At 41.8% G+C, this 19755-nt stretch overlaps 1 protein-coding gene across 1 annotated transcript; it reads left to right on the top strand.

Moving 5' to 3' along the window:
- Window positions 1–2367: 2367 nt before the first annotated feature.
- Window positions 2368–19741, top strand: scfd1 (sec1 family domain containing 1). The gene is made up of 24 exons (XM_029687773.1): window positions 2368–2475; window positions 3088–3247; window positions 3582–3672; window positions 3897–4019; window positions 4249–4336; window positions 4458–4547; window positions 4973–5028; window positions 5547–5632; window positions 6066–6165; window positions 8354–8493; window positions 8798–8888; window positions 9009–9088; window positions 9277–9358; window positions 12561–12657; window positions 12777–12847; window positions 14377–14456; window positions 14585–14647; window positions 14846–14921; window positions 15233–15286; window positions 17956–18008; window positions 18113–18146; window positions 18346–18411; window positions 18584–18652; window positions 19051–19741. The coding sequence occupies exons 1-24, from the start codon at window positions 2445–2447 to the stop codon at window positions 19072–19074; spliced, it is 1905 nt and encodes a 634-aa protein (XP_029543633.1). The 5' UTR covers window positions 2368–2444; the 3' UTR covers window positions 19075–19741.
- The last annotated feature ends 14 nt before the right edge of the window (window positions 19742–19755 follow it).

The following is a 19755-nucleotide window of genomic DNA, read 5'->3' as shown; positions in this document are numbered from 1 at the left end:
TTTTGGGGATTCAGTTAATTTGCATGGCAAAAAGGGACTGCAATTTATTGCAATTCATCTGATCACTCTTCATACCGTTCTGGAGTATATGCAAATTGCCATCATACGAACTGAGGCAGCAGACTTTGTGAAAATTTATATTTGTGTCATTCTCAACATTTTTGGCCACGACTGTACATTTATTCACTCTGTGATAGGGTTGGATCCTATATGCTACTTTTATTGTCCTGTAAATGTTTCAGTGCCTATAATTTAGGCTGTGTGTAGAATGGGGCATAAAGGAAATTACCTCTACTAATAAATTACTACTTGAATATAGTGATAAGGAAAACAGCATACAAATTTGGCTTGTGTATTCATTTGCCTATAACTAATCATAATTCCATTATTTTTACATAAAAAAAGAGAATACTTCAAAATGAGAAGATCCTGCCATGGAAAAGACGACTGGGCGGACATAAAGTGGAAAGGAGGGGACATAACTCACACCATGCAGCAGGACACCTTCAGCTGTGGGGTCTTTATAATGCAGGTTTGATAGTTATATTTTCAATAATGAATGGTTAGCTGTTATGTGACAATTAGGTTAAAAAAACTCTATTTTATTTTTTAGTATAGATGGCCAAGGAAGTTGCACAGAACTTCCCCAACATCCCCTCCCAAATTGATATGGACCCTTCAAAAACACATGGAGCAACTGGGAAAATAAATAACTGAGGATATACAAGAAATGTCTGGTAATGACATTTAATTCAAAGTAAATGTAAATTCTTTATTTTTATGTAGTTGTGTCGGACAGCCATATGTTCAGTTCATGCCTATGATTTCAGAGTTCAACAAAGCCAACAACTGCTTCATGTGTGCCACAGATAAAGAACCTGGATGTGGCCTAAAGACGGACTGGGTTAGTACCTTTATTTAACATGTTTATAATCGTTTGACAACAGTGACGGCATGTAAGACAATTTATGATATAACACAATGGGATGGCCAATTCGTCATTCGTCATACTGCATTGATATTTGATATTATTTATAACTTGTTACACTTTGTTTTGATTGAATGTTTTGCGTTCCAACGGTGGTTCCATGTGCTGTGCCTCGGAATGAAGACAAAAGAGTTCAACAGAGTAAAGAACACGAACTGGAAGTGCAGTCGGTTGTTGTTGAAAATGTATGCTATACCCCATCCACACTGAAGAGGCTCTGAAATGTACCTCAACCAGGGATAAAGAGAAAGTTAACACGGTGAAATGTTTCATACTTAATTGAAGTTAAGTGTCTGTTGACATGTTGGAAAAGATTAAAGGTCTACAATTTGTTTAATTTGTCATTATTATATTTTTATTCGTTGATTTACTGGCCACCATTACTGTGTTTACATGTTCAGTATATGTATTGACCAGCAAACCCATTGCAGACTACCTCACTAGCTCTTTCCATCCCTGCTTTGGACAATTAATAGCATGACTCTCGTACTTTGCCCTTTTCCTTTATGGTTGATATTAACGATGAAAGGAGATATTATCTGTCTCTCTCCTATTGTGTACCACTGTTAAATACTGTGGGGGAAAAAACTGGGAAAATAAGTACTTAGAACTACCAATTACTGTAGATAAATATTAAAGAAAAGGGTAAACACAACACTGGACTGAACCCCCTAATTGTCAAACTAATAATAATGTACAACAATATAGAAGATACATGACTAGAGGTTATGCAATATGGGTGTATATCCACTGCATGCTTCTTAGATGTGTAATTGAGATGACCAAGGAGCTATTGCAAATTTGAAACTATGAAAAATGTACGTTACACCGCGTGATTTTACAGTACACAAACAAGAGTGTGCAATATAGAAGGGTAGTCAGAGGACATTAGGTCACATGACCAAGGAGTTATTGAAATTCTACATTTTGAAAAATTATTTTAAAATCTTGTGAGATGAAAATGGACAAACTAAAGGGTGTGCAATGTGTAGGCCCACTGAGTGGACATTCTGAACCTTGTTTGAAGTCACTAGTTCACATGACCAAGGAGCTATTGAAAATCTACATTTTGAAAAATTAATGTAAAACCATGTGAGATTTAAAAAAAAAAAAATGGACAAACTAAAGGGTGTGCAATGTGCGTCTATGCCATCGAGTTAGCTACAGTCAGTTTTGAAAGTGTTTGGAGTAATTAAAGAGCTATTGAAATTTGAAAAATGTGACTTGTCACTATGTTGACGGTCCCTAACTGCTGTTGGTGAACGTAAGGAAAACTTCAGGCGAATATCCAACCTGAAACTTCCTTTACCTCGGTTCACTCTGGCCACATTGAGTCCGGCCCAGACGCTTCACTCCTCTCACATTGAGTCAAGTCCCGAACTACACACTGCCTCTCAACCAAGCCGCACTTAGCTGCCACGTCATCTGTTGCCCCGTCACTGCATAAACAGAAAAGATGGCCGCCTCCGTCCGGGAAAAGCAGGCAGGTCTGTCAATGGTTTCGGTCATAGATTTTTGCTGAACATAGGTTGTCGAATTGTTGATTCACATTGTAAAACCGACTATTTTCTCTGACCGTAGCCTGTTGAATAAAATACGAACTTCCACGATGGCCACCAGCCATCTTCACGAGGAAATCAATGCTAAGCTAACTTATTAGCTAGCTATCGTAAACGCGTTACAATAATATTATGAAGCAGCAACAAGTCGGATGGCTAACCTACACTTACTACTACTCTTGACTTCACTAGACACTTTGATGTGGTTGTCATGTCAAGGAACAGGAATGCCACGCAGTGAATGACTGACAGATATAGCTAAACCGACTGCAGTATTGTTCCTTTGGATGAGTGGCTAACTAGCTAACGCTAGCTAACTAGCCATTTCACTCATCAAACAATTTCACTCGTTGATTGGCAGAAATGGTATGGCAAAGTCCCAGTTCCCCCAGTCCTGTGCCATGTTTAGTATGGCAAAAGTGGTGGTTGTGCCAGGGGTGTGGTGGGATGTGCAGCACCTATTGCACAAATATTTCCAATTTACATCATCTTAAACATTGGCCAAGCATGACTTTATACTGTATTCTTCTGTGTCCCCAGCTGCATTGAAGCGCATGCTGAATTTCAACACTTCTCCGTTGAAAAACACTGCTGCTGAGCCAGTATGGAAGGTTCTGATCTACGACAGGTTTGGCCAGGACATAATCTCCCCTCTACTGGCGGTCAAAGAACTACGGGACATGGGAATCACTTTGCACTTGTGAGTAACTCACAATTTGACCTCGCTGTTAATAATCTATTAATCCCCTTCACAAAAGGTAAATGTAGAGAACTAAAATCATGATGCACCAGACAAATAATTAATGGGACTGTAAAGACTTTGAATTTGAGTAATGTAACCCATCAACTGGTCAGTATCTATTGAAAATGAATGATCTACCAGTGCAGTATATTTCAAAGGACAACAACAGTTTTGCGAGAAGTTGAATTGAGCAATTGCAAATAAGTCCACAAACACAGTATTGACTTGGTGTCAATCAATGGACGCACCTTCATCTAGAAAGGTCTTCAATATATTTGATCATTCTCTATAGGTTGCTTCATTCAGACAGAGATCCCATCCCGGATGTGCCAGCCATCTATTTTGTTATGCCGACAGAGGAGAATATTGACCGGATATGCCAAGTAAGCATCCCTCACTCAGAATATCAACATTACATCATCAGATATGATTAAACTCAGGATAGGTCTAGAGATGATAAGAAAAACTGTATTGGGCCAGTGAGCCTATCCATTTGGTGGCCTTGGCCAGATACAATTATTTGTTGTCCAAACATTACATCTCAGACATTTAACATCCTACTAGTCACTATATTGGTACATTCCATTGTTTTGTTTATTTTTCTCAGGACCTTCGTAACCAGCTGTATGAGTCATACTATTTGAACTTCATCTCAGCCATATCCAGAAGTAAACTAGAGGATATTGCTAGTGCAGCTCTCTCAGCCAACGCTGTCACCCAGGTTACCAAGGTGAGTCCACCACACACTAGTTAACCTCTCTTCTAGGCTGTCTCTCAAATGGTACCTTATTCCCTATATAGTGCACTATTTTTTTTCCCTGTAGGGCTCTGGTCAAAAATAGTACAATTATGTAGGGGATAGGGTGCCATTTGTGACTCCATCCTAGTCATTTTCTAACACATCACATCATAGGATATTGAACAGCCTTGTAACCGTAAGGTATTTTTTGCTTTCGTAGGTGTTTGATCAGTATTTGAATTTCATCACACTCGAAGATGATATGTTTATCCTCTGTAATCAAAATAAAGAGCTCATCTCCTACCATGGTAAGTTCATTGGATTCAGAAACTGTGCTAGATTGCACTTTGCCATTTTCATCAGATCTTATTCATGATTAGCTGTTATGATTGTATTTGACTTCCTGTTTTCTTATTCCCTTTTGATTAGCGATTAACAAACCGGACATCATGGACACAGAGATGGAGGCCATCATGGATACGATTGTAGACAGCCTTTTCTGCTTCTTTGTCACTCTGGGTGGGTCTTTCCACAGAATATTATTAGTCCCACAACACTATTGAGACTCCTTGACAGAACACTGTTTGGTATTTCAAAATACTGTAAGATTGTTTCATTTACTCAGGTGGTTCATGGTTGTACCATTTTCTCCCTGCTAGATGGCAGCATCACTTTTGTTATTACTCACCTGAATGGAAGCGATACCAAAATCATATTTCCTAGAGAGGAAAACATTTTGAAAGTAAAGGCCAATGGGGATAGTGTGACTAATTGATGCATTGAGCAAAGTAAACCCACTGCATCCCTAACTTGCAGGTTGTATACGATTCTCAGTTTTATCCTCATGGGATTCACAGCACGTCCTCATATTCTCTATAGACACGCTCTGCTAAAGTCGTCAATGCCCTCTATTGGCAGTTAACAGATCCGTTTTGTTTTCTTAGGTGCTGTCCCCATAATCCGCTGTCCAAGAGGGAATGCTGCGGAGATGGTTGCGGTGGTGAGCATCATCCTTCCTCATTTATAACTCTCTGAATTCCCCTCAGCCGCTGTCAAGGGGCCCAGTCTGTCTGTCAGTCAGTCTAAATACACTTTGTATTATGTCTTGGCAGTGCAGACAGGGCTGGGAGAGTAGTACCCATCCCCAGTGGGTACAGTGAAAGAGGAAATTAGTCATTTGAGGACGACATCCAAGTCCACCCACCTCCAAAATCTCACTGTTTGCATACAGTATTTGCAGATAGATTCTTGATGTGGGGAGGAATGTTGATGCAGCCAGTGTGGAAGCTGATCCTCCAAGAGCCTTAATGGATGGATGCAGTGTTTCTCCTCCAGTTACACAGCACTGCTCTTTGTTCCCTATACTGGACTGCTGTGTTGTGGTGAGGGTCTCTAAGCTCTCAGTGAAACGCTGCAAGACTGTGTGCTAAGCGTATATCCGGTTAAGAAGATGTAAGGCGTCTTACCTAGCTGCATAAGAAGCAAAACTATCTAACCCAGTTTCTCTGTTTGTTGCAGAAACTTGACAAGAAGCTGAGGGAGAACCTGCGAGACGCCAGAAACAGCCTGTTCACTGGAGACAATATGGGGGCCGGCCAGTTCAGGTGGGTCAGGGTGCAGATTAGTACACTGGGTATGAACCATAAAGAGAGCAGACTAGATGTAGACATTAATATCATGATTCTGTACTGTACCACGGAAGACCTACTCCATTCCCTAAGACAAAGACATAAAATGGCTTCCCACCCACACACTGTGCTACACAATGTCTTTGTCTATCTCTGAAGTGGAAATGTGCTATTCTGCTTTTCTCCTCTCCTCTGCTCTCCAGACTCACTGAGTGGTTCGCTAGGCCTTCGCTATAAGTGGTGGATGAAGTGAAAACAGTCATGCTTCCTCTGGGAAGCTCTAAGCAGGATCTATTTCAGGTCTTCTTTCGTTTCAGCTTTGGTGGAGCAGAGGGAGAGCCTAGCCAGTGGGGAACTCTGGGTACATTTATCATCCTCTCGTTTCATCTCGCTCTCTGTCTCTCTTCAGCTTCCAGAGACCCCTATTTGTACTCGCTGACCGCAACCTGGATCTTGCCACCCCTCTCCACCACACATGGACCTACCAGGCCCTCATCCACGATGTGCTGGTAAGACAGGAAGCCAGGGAATCAGGGGGCAGGGAGGGAGAGAAGCAAATCTGTCTGTCATACTCCCACCACTCTGTTATGATGGACTTAACAGACACAACATACACTGACAAAAACGAAGGGCTTACCCATGAGAAACGCCTACTCCACAGTCTTGAGTAATTTATGGTGCGTGGTGTTGTTGGGTGTATGGTATTTTGCGCTCTGTATAGGATGAACTATGAGTATGCACGGCTCAGTAGTGTGAATTGGGATTTATACAGTTGAAGTTGGAAGTTTACATCCACCTTAGACAAATACATTTAAACTCAGTTTTTCACATTTAATCCGAGTAAGAATTCCCTCTTAGGTCAGTTAGGATCACCACTTTATTTTAAGAATGTGAAACGTCAGAATAATAGTAGAGAGTGATTTGTTTCAGCTTTTATTTATTTCGTCACATTCCCAGTGGGTCAGAAGTTTACATACTCTCAATTAGTATTTGTTAGCATTGCGTTTAAATTGTTTAACTTGGGTCAAACGTTTCGGGTAGCCTTCCACAAGCTTCCCACAATAAGTTGGGGGAATTTTGGCCCATTCCTCCTGACAGAGCTGGTGCAACTGAGTCAGGTTTGTAGGCCTCCTTGATCGCACACACTTTTTCAGTTCTGCCCACAAATTTCTATAGGATTGAGGTCAGGGCTTTGTGATGGCCATTCCAATACCTTGACTTTGTTGTCCTTAAGCCATTTTGCCACAACTTTGGAAGTATGCTTAGGGTCATTGTCCATTTGGACCCATTTGCGACCAAGCTTTAACTTCCTGACTGATGTCTTGAGATGTTGCTTCAAAATATCCACATTTTCCATGCTCATGATGCCATCTATTTTGTGAAGTGCAGTGGGTAGTCCCTCCAGTCCCTCCTGCAGCAAAGCACCCTCACAATATGATGCTGCCACCCTTGTACTTCACGGTTGGGATGGTGTTCTTCGGCTTGCAAGCCTCCCGGTCATTATGGCCAAACAGTTTTTATTTTTGTTTCATCAGACCAGAGGACATTTCTCCAAAAGGTACGATCTTTCTTCCCATGTGCAGTTGCAAACCGTAGCCTGGATTTTTTTATGGCGGTTTTGGAGCGGTGGCTTCTACCTTGCTGAGCGGCCTTTCAGGTTATGTCGATAATAGGACTCGTTTTACTGTGGATATAGATACTTTTGTACCTGTTTCCTCCAGCAACTTCACAAAGTCCTCTGCTGTTCTAGGATTGATTTGCACTTTTCGCACCAAAGTACGTTCATCTCTAGGAGACAGAGAGCAGTATAACGGCTGCGTGGTCCCATGGTGTTTATGATTTTCCCATGATGTCAAGCAAAGAGGCACTGAGTTTGAAGGTTTCTGGAATTTTCCAAGCTGTTTAAAGGCAGATTCAACTTAGTGTATGTAAACTTATGATTCACTGGAATTGTAATACAGTGAATTATAAGTGAAATAATCTGTCAACAATTGTTGGAAAAATTACTTGTGTCGTACACAAATGTCCTAACCGACTTGCCAAAACTATAGTTTTTTAACAATAAATTTGTGGAGTGGTTGAAAAACGAGTTTTAATGACTCCAACCTAAGTGTATGTAAACTTCGACTTCAACTGTGTATATATATATATATATATATATATATGCCAAGGTTTGATTTTTTTCAAGGTAGCGCTACTGCAATTACCTTGTGTGTAAGATTAAGAATAGGGTAAATGCTGTGGTATGTGCTCAGTGCGGTGACCTGTGCCAGAGGTCATAAATATTTGTGACGAACCATTTTCCAGCCTCGCTGCCTTAAAATTATTTCTGGTGTAAAATGTACAATCCAGTCCCCTCTCCTATCCTTAGTTTCAGTATCACGAGTCCTTTGTTTAAACCTCAATATATTTATGACAACGGTTGTTATTTTGAATGTAGGTATTATGATGATGTAAGTAGATATCAGTGTTTATCCCAGAGGTATCTATGGACCAGTCTTTTTTCCCGATGATGCAAGCAGAAATATGACCAGACTACACATCCAATAGGATCTCTGCCAGACGCCAACCATCATCCCAACACTGAAAAACATAATCACTCAGAAATGACTTATTTGCAGGAAAAATACTGTCCTTAGTAGAAATTATTTTGCTGTGTGTGTGTGACACTAATGTATTTCTGTGTGTGTGTCCTAGGACTTCCACCTGAACAGGGTCAGTATGGACGAATCTGTGGGGTCAGAAGCTTCCCCTTCCGGAGCCAGACCCAAGAAGAAAAATAAGAAGAGTTATGACCTCACAGCCGCAGACAAATTCTGGCAGAAACACAAGGGCAGGTTAGGAACTCACTTGTGGTGATTACTGATTCAGAGGGTAGCTTGTGGCCAAGGCTTTATAACTAGGTAGCAACAGTATATTCCAAGCTTTGCTTGTTAGAAACTCCATTCCATTGGCTAAAGTGTGATTTTAAACTACTGATTTAGAAGGTAGTCTGCGTTTGATGCTTTATAACTCAATTAGTAACCGTATATTTCAAACCATTTTTTAGAGTTATGCTTTATAACTCGGTAGCAACAGTATATTTCAATCTGTGCTGTAGTGAAGTTCTTCTTGGCTGAGCGGTTGTTTTGACTCTTCCAGCCCGTTCCCGGAGGTGGCTGAGTCTGTACAGGAGGAGTTAGACACGTATCGAGCCCAAGAGGACGAGGTGAAACGCCTCAAGAGCATCATGGTAAGAAGGCGCACAGGCGGTTTTCTAGAGCTGTTCAATGAAGTAGTCTCACTGAAAACAATGGACCGACACTCACACCTGCAAATTCCCCACTAAAATAAGACTTTTGATCTTCTCCAGGGGTTGGAGGGTGAGGATGAGGGACCCATTAGTAGTATTAGTATGTCAGACAACACCGCAAAACTTACCTCAGCTGTCAGGTGAGCATCATTGTAGAAATTCCATTTTATTTGAACTAGGCTAGTCAATTAAGAACAGATTCTTATTTACAATAACGGCCTACCCGTATATGTAAATATACAGTATTTCTGTATTATTATTTATTAATTGCTACGCTGTTATTGACTGCCCAGTCTGGACCAAAACTGTTCTGTGTTTCCTCTACTAGCTCCCTACCAGAGCTTCTGGAGAAGAAGAGGCTGATTGACCTCCACACTAACGTAGCCACCGCCGTTCTGGATCACATTAAGGTTAGTATTAAACCCGGTCATGGCCTGACAACTAGATAGAGGGGGTTCTCTCTCTGTCCCATAGTGCACTGCATCCAACGAACACTTTTTTTCAGATATTAAACATGTATGGAAGACTGCTGTGCAGTCCGTGTGAGCTCAAATCTCAGAGCACTCACTATAAAGTTGTTACTAAACCTGCCAGTAAAGGACTGCTGAAGCATCCTCTTGACTTGGACTAAGTTAAGCGTACCTATTAAGCCCACATACACATTAAGCCCACTTCTATTTTTGGATTAAATCTAATGTTTCAACCAGTTCATGTGGTTGTTTTTATTCTAAGCCAATTAAATGTTTTCTTATTAAGTTATTGACAGTTATGTGTAAGTTCCTACTAGTGGCCAACTTCAGCTGCAAAGCTGCAAAAAAAACGTTGGTGTGGCGGCGACTCAGAGAAACATATTTTTAGTACCTCAGATAAGTGATCACACCTAAGAGATGAATGTGTTGATCTATGCACATGATGGCATACTACATGGGTATTAATGACTATTTCTTGCCAATTGAAAGTAGATGTGTCATGCTAGCAGTCGTACCACATGTCACAGTCAATACAGTGGCAACATAGCTTGGTGAACCACAACAGTATAATAGTATAAAAACTCACCACTCATATTGTTTTTAATGCATTTTGTCTTGTTTATTTTAATGTTAAATTAACCTTGCATTGTTATACATGGATGCATTTTTGTAAATTGGTGTATCTTAAAGGGTACAGTAGCACCAAAAACACCCCCTCTATACAGAATGTAAATAAATATTAATACTGACTTTGCATACTATTGTAGTATATAGTGTATATTTATACCTCAGACCATTGGTTTCCAAATATTTTGTGAGTAAACTTAGCTATTTTGTATTTTTCACCGTAAATTATTGATGCTCCAATTAAGCCCAGTTTGCATTGAAACACAGGGATTGTGTGTTGATATCCCTAATATTCAATAAACCCGAGTATAAATAGATTTGCTTCAGATTTAAGTGGCTAAAAATACTGAAACTACACTTATACATATGATGCCATGGTTCCTTTAACAAAATGTAGAACAATGAAAAGCCTCGGTACTCTGTCCAAGACATTTGGAGTGGACAGGTAGTCATTGAAGCGGAGAGAGAGAGAAGAATAGGATCAGATTTGAAGGACATCAGAGATAGAAGACCTACCAGTGTGTGAGACTAATGTAGGACATCAACCACCCGAGCCACTGCCTGTTCACACCGCTACCATCCAGCAGGTGAGGTCAGTACAGCTGCATCAAGGCTGGGACTGAGAGACTGAAGAACAGCTTCTATCTCAAGGCCATCAGACTGCTAAACAGCAATCACTAACTCAGAGAGACTGCTGCCTACATGGAGACCCAATCACTAGCCACTTTAACAAATGGATCACTAGTCTCTTTATACAATGCCACTTTAAATAATGCTACTTTAATAATGTTTACATATCTTACATTACTCATATCATATGTATATACTGTATTTTATACAACCTATTGCACGGTGCCTATGCCGCTCGGCCATCGCTCATCCATATACTTACATGTACATATTCTCATTCACCCCTTTAGATTTGTGTGTATTAGGTAGTTGTTGGGAAATTGTTAGATTACTTGTTAGATATTACTGCACTGTCGGAACTAGAAGCACAAGCATTTCGCTGCACTCGTGTTAACATCTGCTAACCATGTGTATGTGAGCAATAAAATGTGATTTGATTTGTGGTGGATCAACATGAGGGACAAGAAGATGACTATTGGACAACTAAGGTACTGTATAAGGTAGTAGTTGTGGAATTGTTAGGTTAGATTACTCGTTGGTTATTACTGCATTGTCGGAACTAGAAGCACAAGCATTTCGTTAAACATGGTTAGCAGATGTTAATGCGAGTGTATGTGACAAATAAAATTTGATTTGATTTAATGCAGTTAGGACTGGGAGATATTCATATTGTTGTCCCTCATTCATCCATGCGTTTCTATCTTTTGGTTCACCACATGTGCTTTTGTCATGCAACCGTAGAGTGGGTGATGTGAAACTGTCTTCAGACAGGCTTTAGGAAGACAAGTTGAACTAATTAACAAGAATAGCAGTACAGAAAATGTTAACCAGCTGCTTTCAACTAATTAATTAAAAGTTGTGTGCCTTATGATCTTTGTTGCATGGCTTCTTATCCACAGAGGTCCAGTGTGGGTGCAGGGTTGTGTTCTAACCAAGCAGTAACACACCTAATTCAACTAATCAAGTCTGGATTGAAGTCTTATGATTAGTTGATCAATTGAATCAGGTGTGTATTGGTTGGCAAGAACAAAAGCCTGGGTCGAAATTGATCTCTGTGGATACGATTGGACAACCCCTGTTATGAATGCTGCTTCCATGATGAATAGTGATGATCAATTGATTTGAACTTTAGGGGAGATGATTATAATTCAAGTTTACATAAGAAATATCAGTTTTCAACATTTAGAAATGAATTAAAATAGATTATTTAAGAGGTGGGAATTTTTGGAACACCCATGGGCTTAAAGGTACATTAAGTTCTCATTAAACCCAGTCCACACTTTTCACACATTTTATCAAATATTTTTCTCACAGAAAACAAAATGGTGTCCTAAAACTTCACATGAGATGAATCTTTCAATCGGATTAATTTATTTTTGTTGTGTATTTTACCCCCTCTTTCTCCCCAATTTTGATCTTGTCTCATCACTGCAACTCCCCAACGGGCTCGGGAGGCCAAGGTCGAGTCATGCGTCCTCCGAAACATGACCCGCCAAACCGCGCTTCTTAACACCAGCCCACTTAACCCGGAAGCCAGCCGCACCAATGTGTCGGAGGAAACACCGTTCACCTGCAGGTGCCCAGCCCGCCACAACGAATCCCTAGAGCACGATGAGCCAAGTAAAGCCTAGCCAAACCCTCCCCTAACCTGGACGGCGCTGGGCCAATTGTGCGCTGCCCTATGGGACTCCCGATTACGGACAGTTGTGATACAGCCCTGGATCGAACCAGGGTCTGTAGCGATGCAGTGCCTTAGACCGCTGCACCACACGGGGAGCCCTTCATTTGATAATTTTAACAAAAAATATCTCAACTTAGATTTTTGGTGGGCACATACTTATAGGTACTCTTTCTCTAATGTGTAACTTCTGTGACCCATCCACAGAGCCGTAAACTGGACGTGTACTTTGAGTACGAGGAGAAGCTGATGAGCAAATCCACCCTGGAGAAGTCTTTGCTGGACATAATCAGTGACCCTGACGGTAGATGTGCCTCTGTGCTTATCTTGGCCAGAAATAACATAAATCATACAGTCGGAAATACCTGAGGTGCCTGTTGATGTAAGGTTTGTTAAACAACTTTGTTTTTGTCTTTGTGACAGCGGGAACACCAGAGGACAAGATGAGACTGTTTCTGATTTTCTACATCACAGCCCTGCAACCCCCTTCAGAGGTGAGGCCTGTCCCCCACTTAACCCTTACCCTATCAAACACACGCATACTGGACTTAACCCTGTCCCTATCAAAAACATACTAGACTCAAGTCACACATTTTCTCACCATGAAACACATGCCAAACTAGACTCAATCACAGGTCGGAGTGGAGCCACAAGATACAGGCCCCTTTGTCAGGGAACTCTGTTGATTTGTCTGATTCACTACGGTCATATGCAGTTTCATGTCCAATGGAACCAAAAATGGCACAATAGCAACCTCAATGGAGACACTTTGTGGTCTCACTGGATGTGGTAGTCTTAGTAACAGCACAATATACAATATGAAAAACCTTGGCCCTGGCTTGCGTTTCATTGTTTAGAACACCAAACATCAATTCTCAAATCATTTTTTCGTATGATATTCAAACCAGCTTTTCTCCTTACAACATTCAAAAGCTTTATTGTTCGATATGACACGTTAGAGCAGATTCCAGGAACATCGATACCCTTTGAAGCCGAGGCCAAATGTCATTACTCCAGAAGTCCAATAATGCTAGCTTGTTCTGTTCTGAGCATCTCAAGGCCCTCTGTATAGGAGGACACCCAGCCCTCCACTGTGACTGTGGGTTCTACGTCTGCTTTCTTCAGGGAGGCGGCGCAGCTCGGGGACTAGCCTCTTAGGGACCCTGCTAAGACTTGGAAGACCTTAATACTGGCTCTGCTTCAAGCCCTGTCACCACCACCTCAGTAACCACAGTTCACCACAGAGGAGTGAAGTCAAGTCCCTCCAGCCGCCAGCTCCAAAGAGCTGGGAGGATGCCAGGGGGCCGTATTCACAAAGTCTCCGAGTAGGAGTACGGATCGAGGATCAGTTCCCTGCTCGTCCATATAATCGTTTTCATTATCATCTAAAAGACAAAACTGATCCCAGATCAGCACTCCTGTTCTGAGGAGCATTAATATGGGCCCAGGGTTCTGGCTGCGGCTGCAGGCTGGGAACAGCGTTAGGATCAGGCTGTCCTGGAGCATCATGTTGATCAATGGTCTTCCTAATAGCCCTTCTCCTCTGAGATGCCATTCTGCTTTCCCGGCCTGACAGCTGAAGTCAAGCAGGAAATCTTTTTCCACCGCCAACGTCTTGTGGTATTCCTCCTTTCATCTCTGTCCCCCCCCTTAACCTGAACCCGTCCAGGGCCGATTTATTACCATGGGATTACCATCCCCTCTCTGTTCCGTTCTCCAGTTGGTCCAGTATGTACATTTTTAAGGTTATTTGTTTTCTGTGGATGCTGTGGTGTAACATCCGTTTAGTTACATTAAAAAGTACTTGTCTCTGCCATTGTAATGTACTGATGATACCACCATACACGTGTCACACTCTGCTTTAGGATGACTAGGTTTTTATTTCTTCAAGCTTTTTTTTTTAAGTCCCTGGTTGGTAAATTCCCTACTAATACTCGAATGCCTGCTCAATCACTTGTATGTATGTTTTACCTTGGTGAAAACAGGCATACTGTTATCTTACTGGGTTTTTTCTGTGTTTCAGACTGATCTGGACCAATACAAGAAGGCTCTTCTAGAGACTGGCTGCGACCTGTCCTCTCTCAACTACATCAAGCAGTGGAAGTAAGACATTACAAACAAGCTTGCATTTTCAGCATATGATGCTTCATACATGCAGAACCAAACAGATAATAAAACACATTGTTTTGGGTTCCTTCAAGGAGCTTTTTATGAATAATTTGTTTTGCCAGGGCTTTCACAAAGATTGCTGCCACACCATCTAACTATGGAAACAGCGGTGTGAAACCTATGGGGTAAGAAAGAGAGAGCACTCTCTGTGTGTGTCCCAAATGGCACCTTATTCCCTACACAGTGCACTACTTTCGACCAGGTTAGTGTACTATGTAGGGAATAGGGTGCCATTTGGGACATTGCAGAGTTTCCCTTGTTTCAGGGGTCCCATAGACCTAACCCCCGTGCTGACCCTGTCCTCCTGGCTCTCTATCCCACAGCCTCTTCTCTAGAGTGATGAACTCTGGCTCCCAGTTTGTCATGGAGGGGGTGAAACACCTGGTGCTTAAACAGCATGTGAGTAGCTTTACACACACACACACACACACACACAGATATACATGCACACAGAATTATGCACAGAAACACACGCATGCAGAATGAGTGATACTGAATGTCTCTTAATAGACAGATGAGAGGAGCAGTGTCATCATGATACTCTCTGTATATGTGTTTTCAAAATGTCCAGATGTCCCTTGGCTTTGATGGGAAGGTTTTGCCTGGAGACATGTATGTTAATATCTCACGCGGCTGCTCGTTGGAGTCAGTCTGTAGTGATTAATTACCTGGTGAGAAAGAACAGAGTTTTTAAAGTGTTTTTCTTTCAGAACCTGCCAGTCACGCGTATCCTGGACAACCTGATGGAGATGAAGTCCAATCCGGTGAGCCGTCTCCTCTCTTCTCTCCTCCCCCTCTACTGTGGACATTCCTCTATGTTTCTGCTTTGTTGCACCATCACATTCAGGAGGGATGCATGCTGATGAATACAGTGGCAACAAGATGAACAACCTGATGGGTGTCTCATGTCTGCAGTCGGAGACTTCTCCAATCATGCCCCCTTCTGATTAGATCACTTCTGAATATGTGGGGGGAAACTAGTCATCACAAATTGTGAAGACGTGACTAGATTTTTTAATAAAGGCAGCAACTGTAGCTAAGCTACTTTGTCAAATGTAAAGTAGCTGTCTGCAGTCGTGCACATACAGTACTAGTCAAAAGGTTGGACACACCTACACATTCCTGGGTTTTTCTTTATTTTTACTATTTTCTACATTGTAGAATAACAGTGAAGACATCAAAACTATGAAATAACACATATAGAATCATATAGTAACCAAAAAAGGGTTAAACAAATCATAATATATTTGAGATTCTTCAAAGTAGTCACCCTTTGCCTTGATGACATCTTTGCACACTCTTGGCATTCTCTCAACCAGCTTCATAAGGTCGTCACCTGGATGCATTAGCTACAGTTGCTGCCTATATTACAAAATCTAGTCCGTCTTCACAATTTGTGAAAAATAAAGTATAACCCTTGAATGAGTAGGTTTTTCCAAACTTTTGACTGGTACTGTACTTGCAGATGACCTATGACCTCACAGTGTAGTAGTGTTTCTGTCAAGTCGGTCAGTCATGTGCATAACAATATAGAAATGCCAGGTATGCTTCCCAGATGGCACCCTATTCCCTATATAGTGCACTACTTTTGACCAGAGCCATATGGGCCCTGGTCAAAAATCGTGCACTATGTAGGGAGTAGGGTGCCATTTGGGATGCCACCCCAGTGATTAAAAACAGCTCTGTGAGGGTGGCCTGGCCTGATCTACTCTGGGGGCTCCACTGTGGTGCGAAACCCTAGCCGCTAGCTGCCTGCAGGGCTGCAATAGAGCACATGGGCAGCACTGTGGACTCTCAATCCTCTCTCTGGGAGGACAGGCGCACACTGAACCTGGAGATTAGGTTACAGCTAACCCAGAAGCTCTCTCTACACTTCCTCATCTCTCTCTCAGCTCCTTACCAGCTTACCCTGAAGCAGAGGGAAGGTCCACTTCACTGAAAATCATTCACAAGCCATCCTCTGTGTACTCAACACTACACTTGTTAGTGTAGGCCACCAGGCTTGAGGCAGGTCCCCTATTCCCCTCTGGGGTGTCTAATTGTCCCTGGATCAGCTGCTACATCTATAGAGGTGTTACATCAACTTAGTCCCTTTGTGATTACCATCTCTCACAGGTCCATAAACATTTAATATGAACAAACGCTTTTCAATTTCCATTAGCTCCGTTCCATCTTGTCAGTGTCCCAGGTGGCACCCTATTCCCTTCAAAGGGAATAGGGTGCCTCTACTTAAAAGTAGGGCGCTTTATAGGGAATAGGGTACCATTTGGCACTCATACCGTGTGTCTACAGCCAGGAGGGAGCAGGGATTACAGGATTCTGTTACTGGCTTTAGATGCCCCCCAACCCCTATCCCCACCTCTCCAAACACTGAATTGGACATAACAATATTATCATTTTCTCAGCTACTGGAATTACAGTGCACTGTACAAAGCGCTTCTTGTTCGGTGAGCCGAGAAGGAGAGGGGCACATCAGTCCAAATTCAACAGCCTCCATCCTCCTCTCCCCACCCCTGTCCCGCATCCGATGGCCCTCTTGGACAGGTGTAATCTATCGGTGGTTCTTCTGTGTGAACACAATGCCATTCCTCTCCCAGGCAGGTTTAGCAGTGTGTTCAGGTTTGATATCAGAAGCCCTCTGCTGAACTGCCTCTCTCCTGTGTGGGGAAAGACGATAGCACAAAAATCTGGAGCATCTAGTCAGTTCAGAGAGACAGGGAGCTCCTCTTTCACCAGCCTGACTGCAAAGTATTTTCTCTTCTGGTGAAGAATGTGAGTGGGCCACGGCTCTGCCAGATAGAGGTAGATGCATTCGGTCCATTGGGAAGAGAGGAGAGAGACTAGGGATGCATCCTAAATGGCAACCTATTTAGTGCAGTACTTTTGACCAGGGCCAATAAGGCTTTGTTGTGAATTGTTACATACTACTGCACTGTTGGAGCTAGGAACACAAGCATTTCGCTACACCCGCAACAACATCTGCTAAACATGTGTATGTGACCAATACAATTTGATTTGGTCAAAAGTAGTGCACTATAGGGAATAGGATGCAATTTGGGAATAAGCCCAGACTAAAGACTTGGTTCTGGGTTTAAGGAGGATGTATGAGTAGAGGGAGAGGGAGGGAAGAAACTAACTTCACTGATCCTATTTAAGACTAGTTCTGGTAAATGTGACGTTTCTGTTGAAATCAAGCAGGTGTTGCCTGAATCTGAATTCTGCCTGATCTGATCGCACTTGAGTCAATTGGTTGACTTTGTTTCATAGGACCCATGCTTATGCAGGAGTTGCTTTTAATAAGAGGAACTGGGTGACCTTGAGCAATGGGGGGGATTTTGGGGGTTTCTAGAATTGTCCGAAAATGGTCTCTTTCTTGTTGTTCATGTGATGTATACGTTTGTTGGTTTATTGATGATGTTTTTATGATGTGCAGGAGACTGATGACTACAGATACTTTGATCCCAAGATGCTGCGCGGCAGTGAGAGGTAAGACTTCAAGAGCTCCAAGGATAACAGTTAAGGCCTCTAAATAGTAACGTGCATTTTCTGTCTGTAAGATCTGTGTCTAAACACTCCTGTTCTCCCAACAGCTCAACCCCAAGGAACAAGAACCCGTTTCAAGAGGTGAGTCCTGCCATGGTCAGCACAAACATACAAACAGGGCCTCTACTAAATCCAGCAACTGCTGTGTGTTGTCCTGGTGCCTGGTGCCTATCTTGGACTCACTGTGTGACGGGGGGGGGGGGGCACACTAATCTGTGTGTATAATGTACATGAACCTAGCAGCCTCAACCCGTCAGAGAGATCTCGCCTTCTGTTTCAGGCTATCGTCTTTGTGGTCGGAGGAGGAAACTACATAGAATATCAAAACCTGGTGGACTACACAAAGGTAAACTATCACTCCCAAAAAAAAAAATGTTTAATATTTTTTTTTAATGAATGTTTTATTAAAATATCTACATGTAACATTGTGACAAAAGTTTTCATTGTATTTTGTGAAAACTCTTCATATTTTCAGTTGAGTTTTTTTGAACAATGTGTATTTTGTGGCATCCTTTTAGGCAAAGCCAGGGAAGAGGGTGCTGTACGGATGCAGTGAGCTCTTCAATGCAGGGCAGTTCATCAAACAGGTAGGAGGACCACCAGCCTTAGGTGTGCGTCCCAAATGGCAACCTATTACCCATATAGTGCACTACTACCATATGTGGCCCTGGTCAAAAGTAGTGCACTGAATAGGGAAACTACATTGCTGGTTAAGGGCTTGTAAGTAAGCATTTCACAGTAAGGTCTACCTACACCTGTTGTATTTGGCATAAGTGACAAATAAAATGTGATTTGATTTAAAAAGGGTGCCATTTGGGAAGCAGGCTTTTTGTTGAGTAATATCAATCATTTAAGCCTGACCCATAATATGGAATGATGACACCCATACTGTGGGTTTGTGTTAAATCACCTACACTGCTAAGTTGATCTTAGATTTCTTTAGTGCGATGTAGTTTTTATTGTTTCTCCGTGTTTGTCTCCACAGCTATCCTCACTCGGCCAAAAGTAAAAGCAAGAAAACATATCAACACTTTCTTTTCTTGGATTCCATTTCTCCTAAATACTCACAACTGCAATCAAGACCTCTCTAATCATTGATGATCGTTTTCAGTTACACTAGATCCTGTCTCTCTCTCTGATATTCCATGTGTTTTATAATGTGTACTATACTTACATTGTTTGTTTAAAGGCCCATTCCAGTCAAAAACATGATTTTCCTGTGTTTTATATTTCCATACTATGAGGTTGGGGAAAATATTGCAAAAATTCTGATAATGCCCTTTTAGTGTAAGAGCTTTTTGAAAAGACCACCTGAAATTATTGCCTGTTTTGGTGGGATGGAGTTTTGGCCTGCCTGGTGAGATCACCAGGTGGTAAATTAGTTAATAGGCGAATGAGAGAGTTCCAAACCTCTCTGCCAATAACAGATAGTTTTCAGTTTTCCCCTCCCCACTCAGACCACTCTGACAGTCCTACCAAAATTCTTGTTTGAGAAATTCCTCTTGCTAAGAAGCTATTTTCGTTACTTTTTGACCATTTTAATTGAAAACAATCGCAGTGAGGTACTTAATTGTTACCTAGAAATGATTTGATATTGATATAAAAACATCTGCATTGGGCCTTTAACTAATTTGCTTTGCACTCTCAACAAATAAAGTTGAATAGTCTTTACTCAACACGGTTGCTGTGT

This window comes from Oncorhynchus nerka, linkage group LG18, assembly GCF_034236695.1.
Source record: "Oncorhynchus nerka isolate Pitt River linkage group LG18, Oner_Uvic_2.0, whole genome shotgun sequence".
NCBI lineage: Eukaryota > Metazoa > Chordata > Actinopteri > Salmoniformes > Salmonidae > Oncorhynchus > Oncorhynchus nerka.
This window is presented reverse-complemented; position numbering and strand designations above follow the sequence as displayed.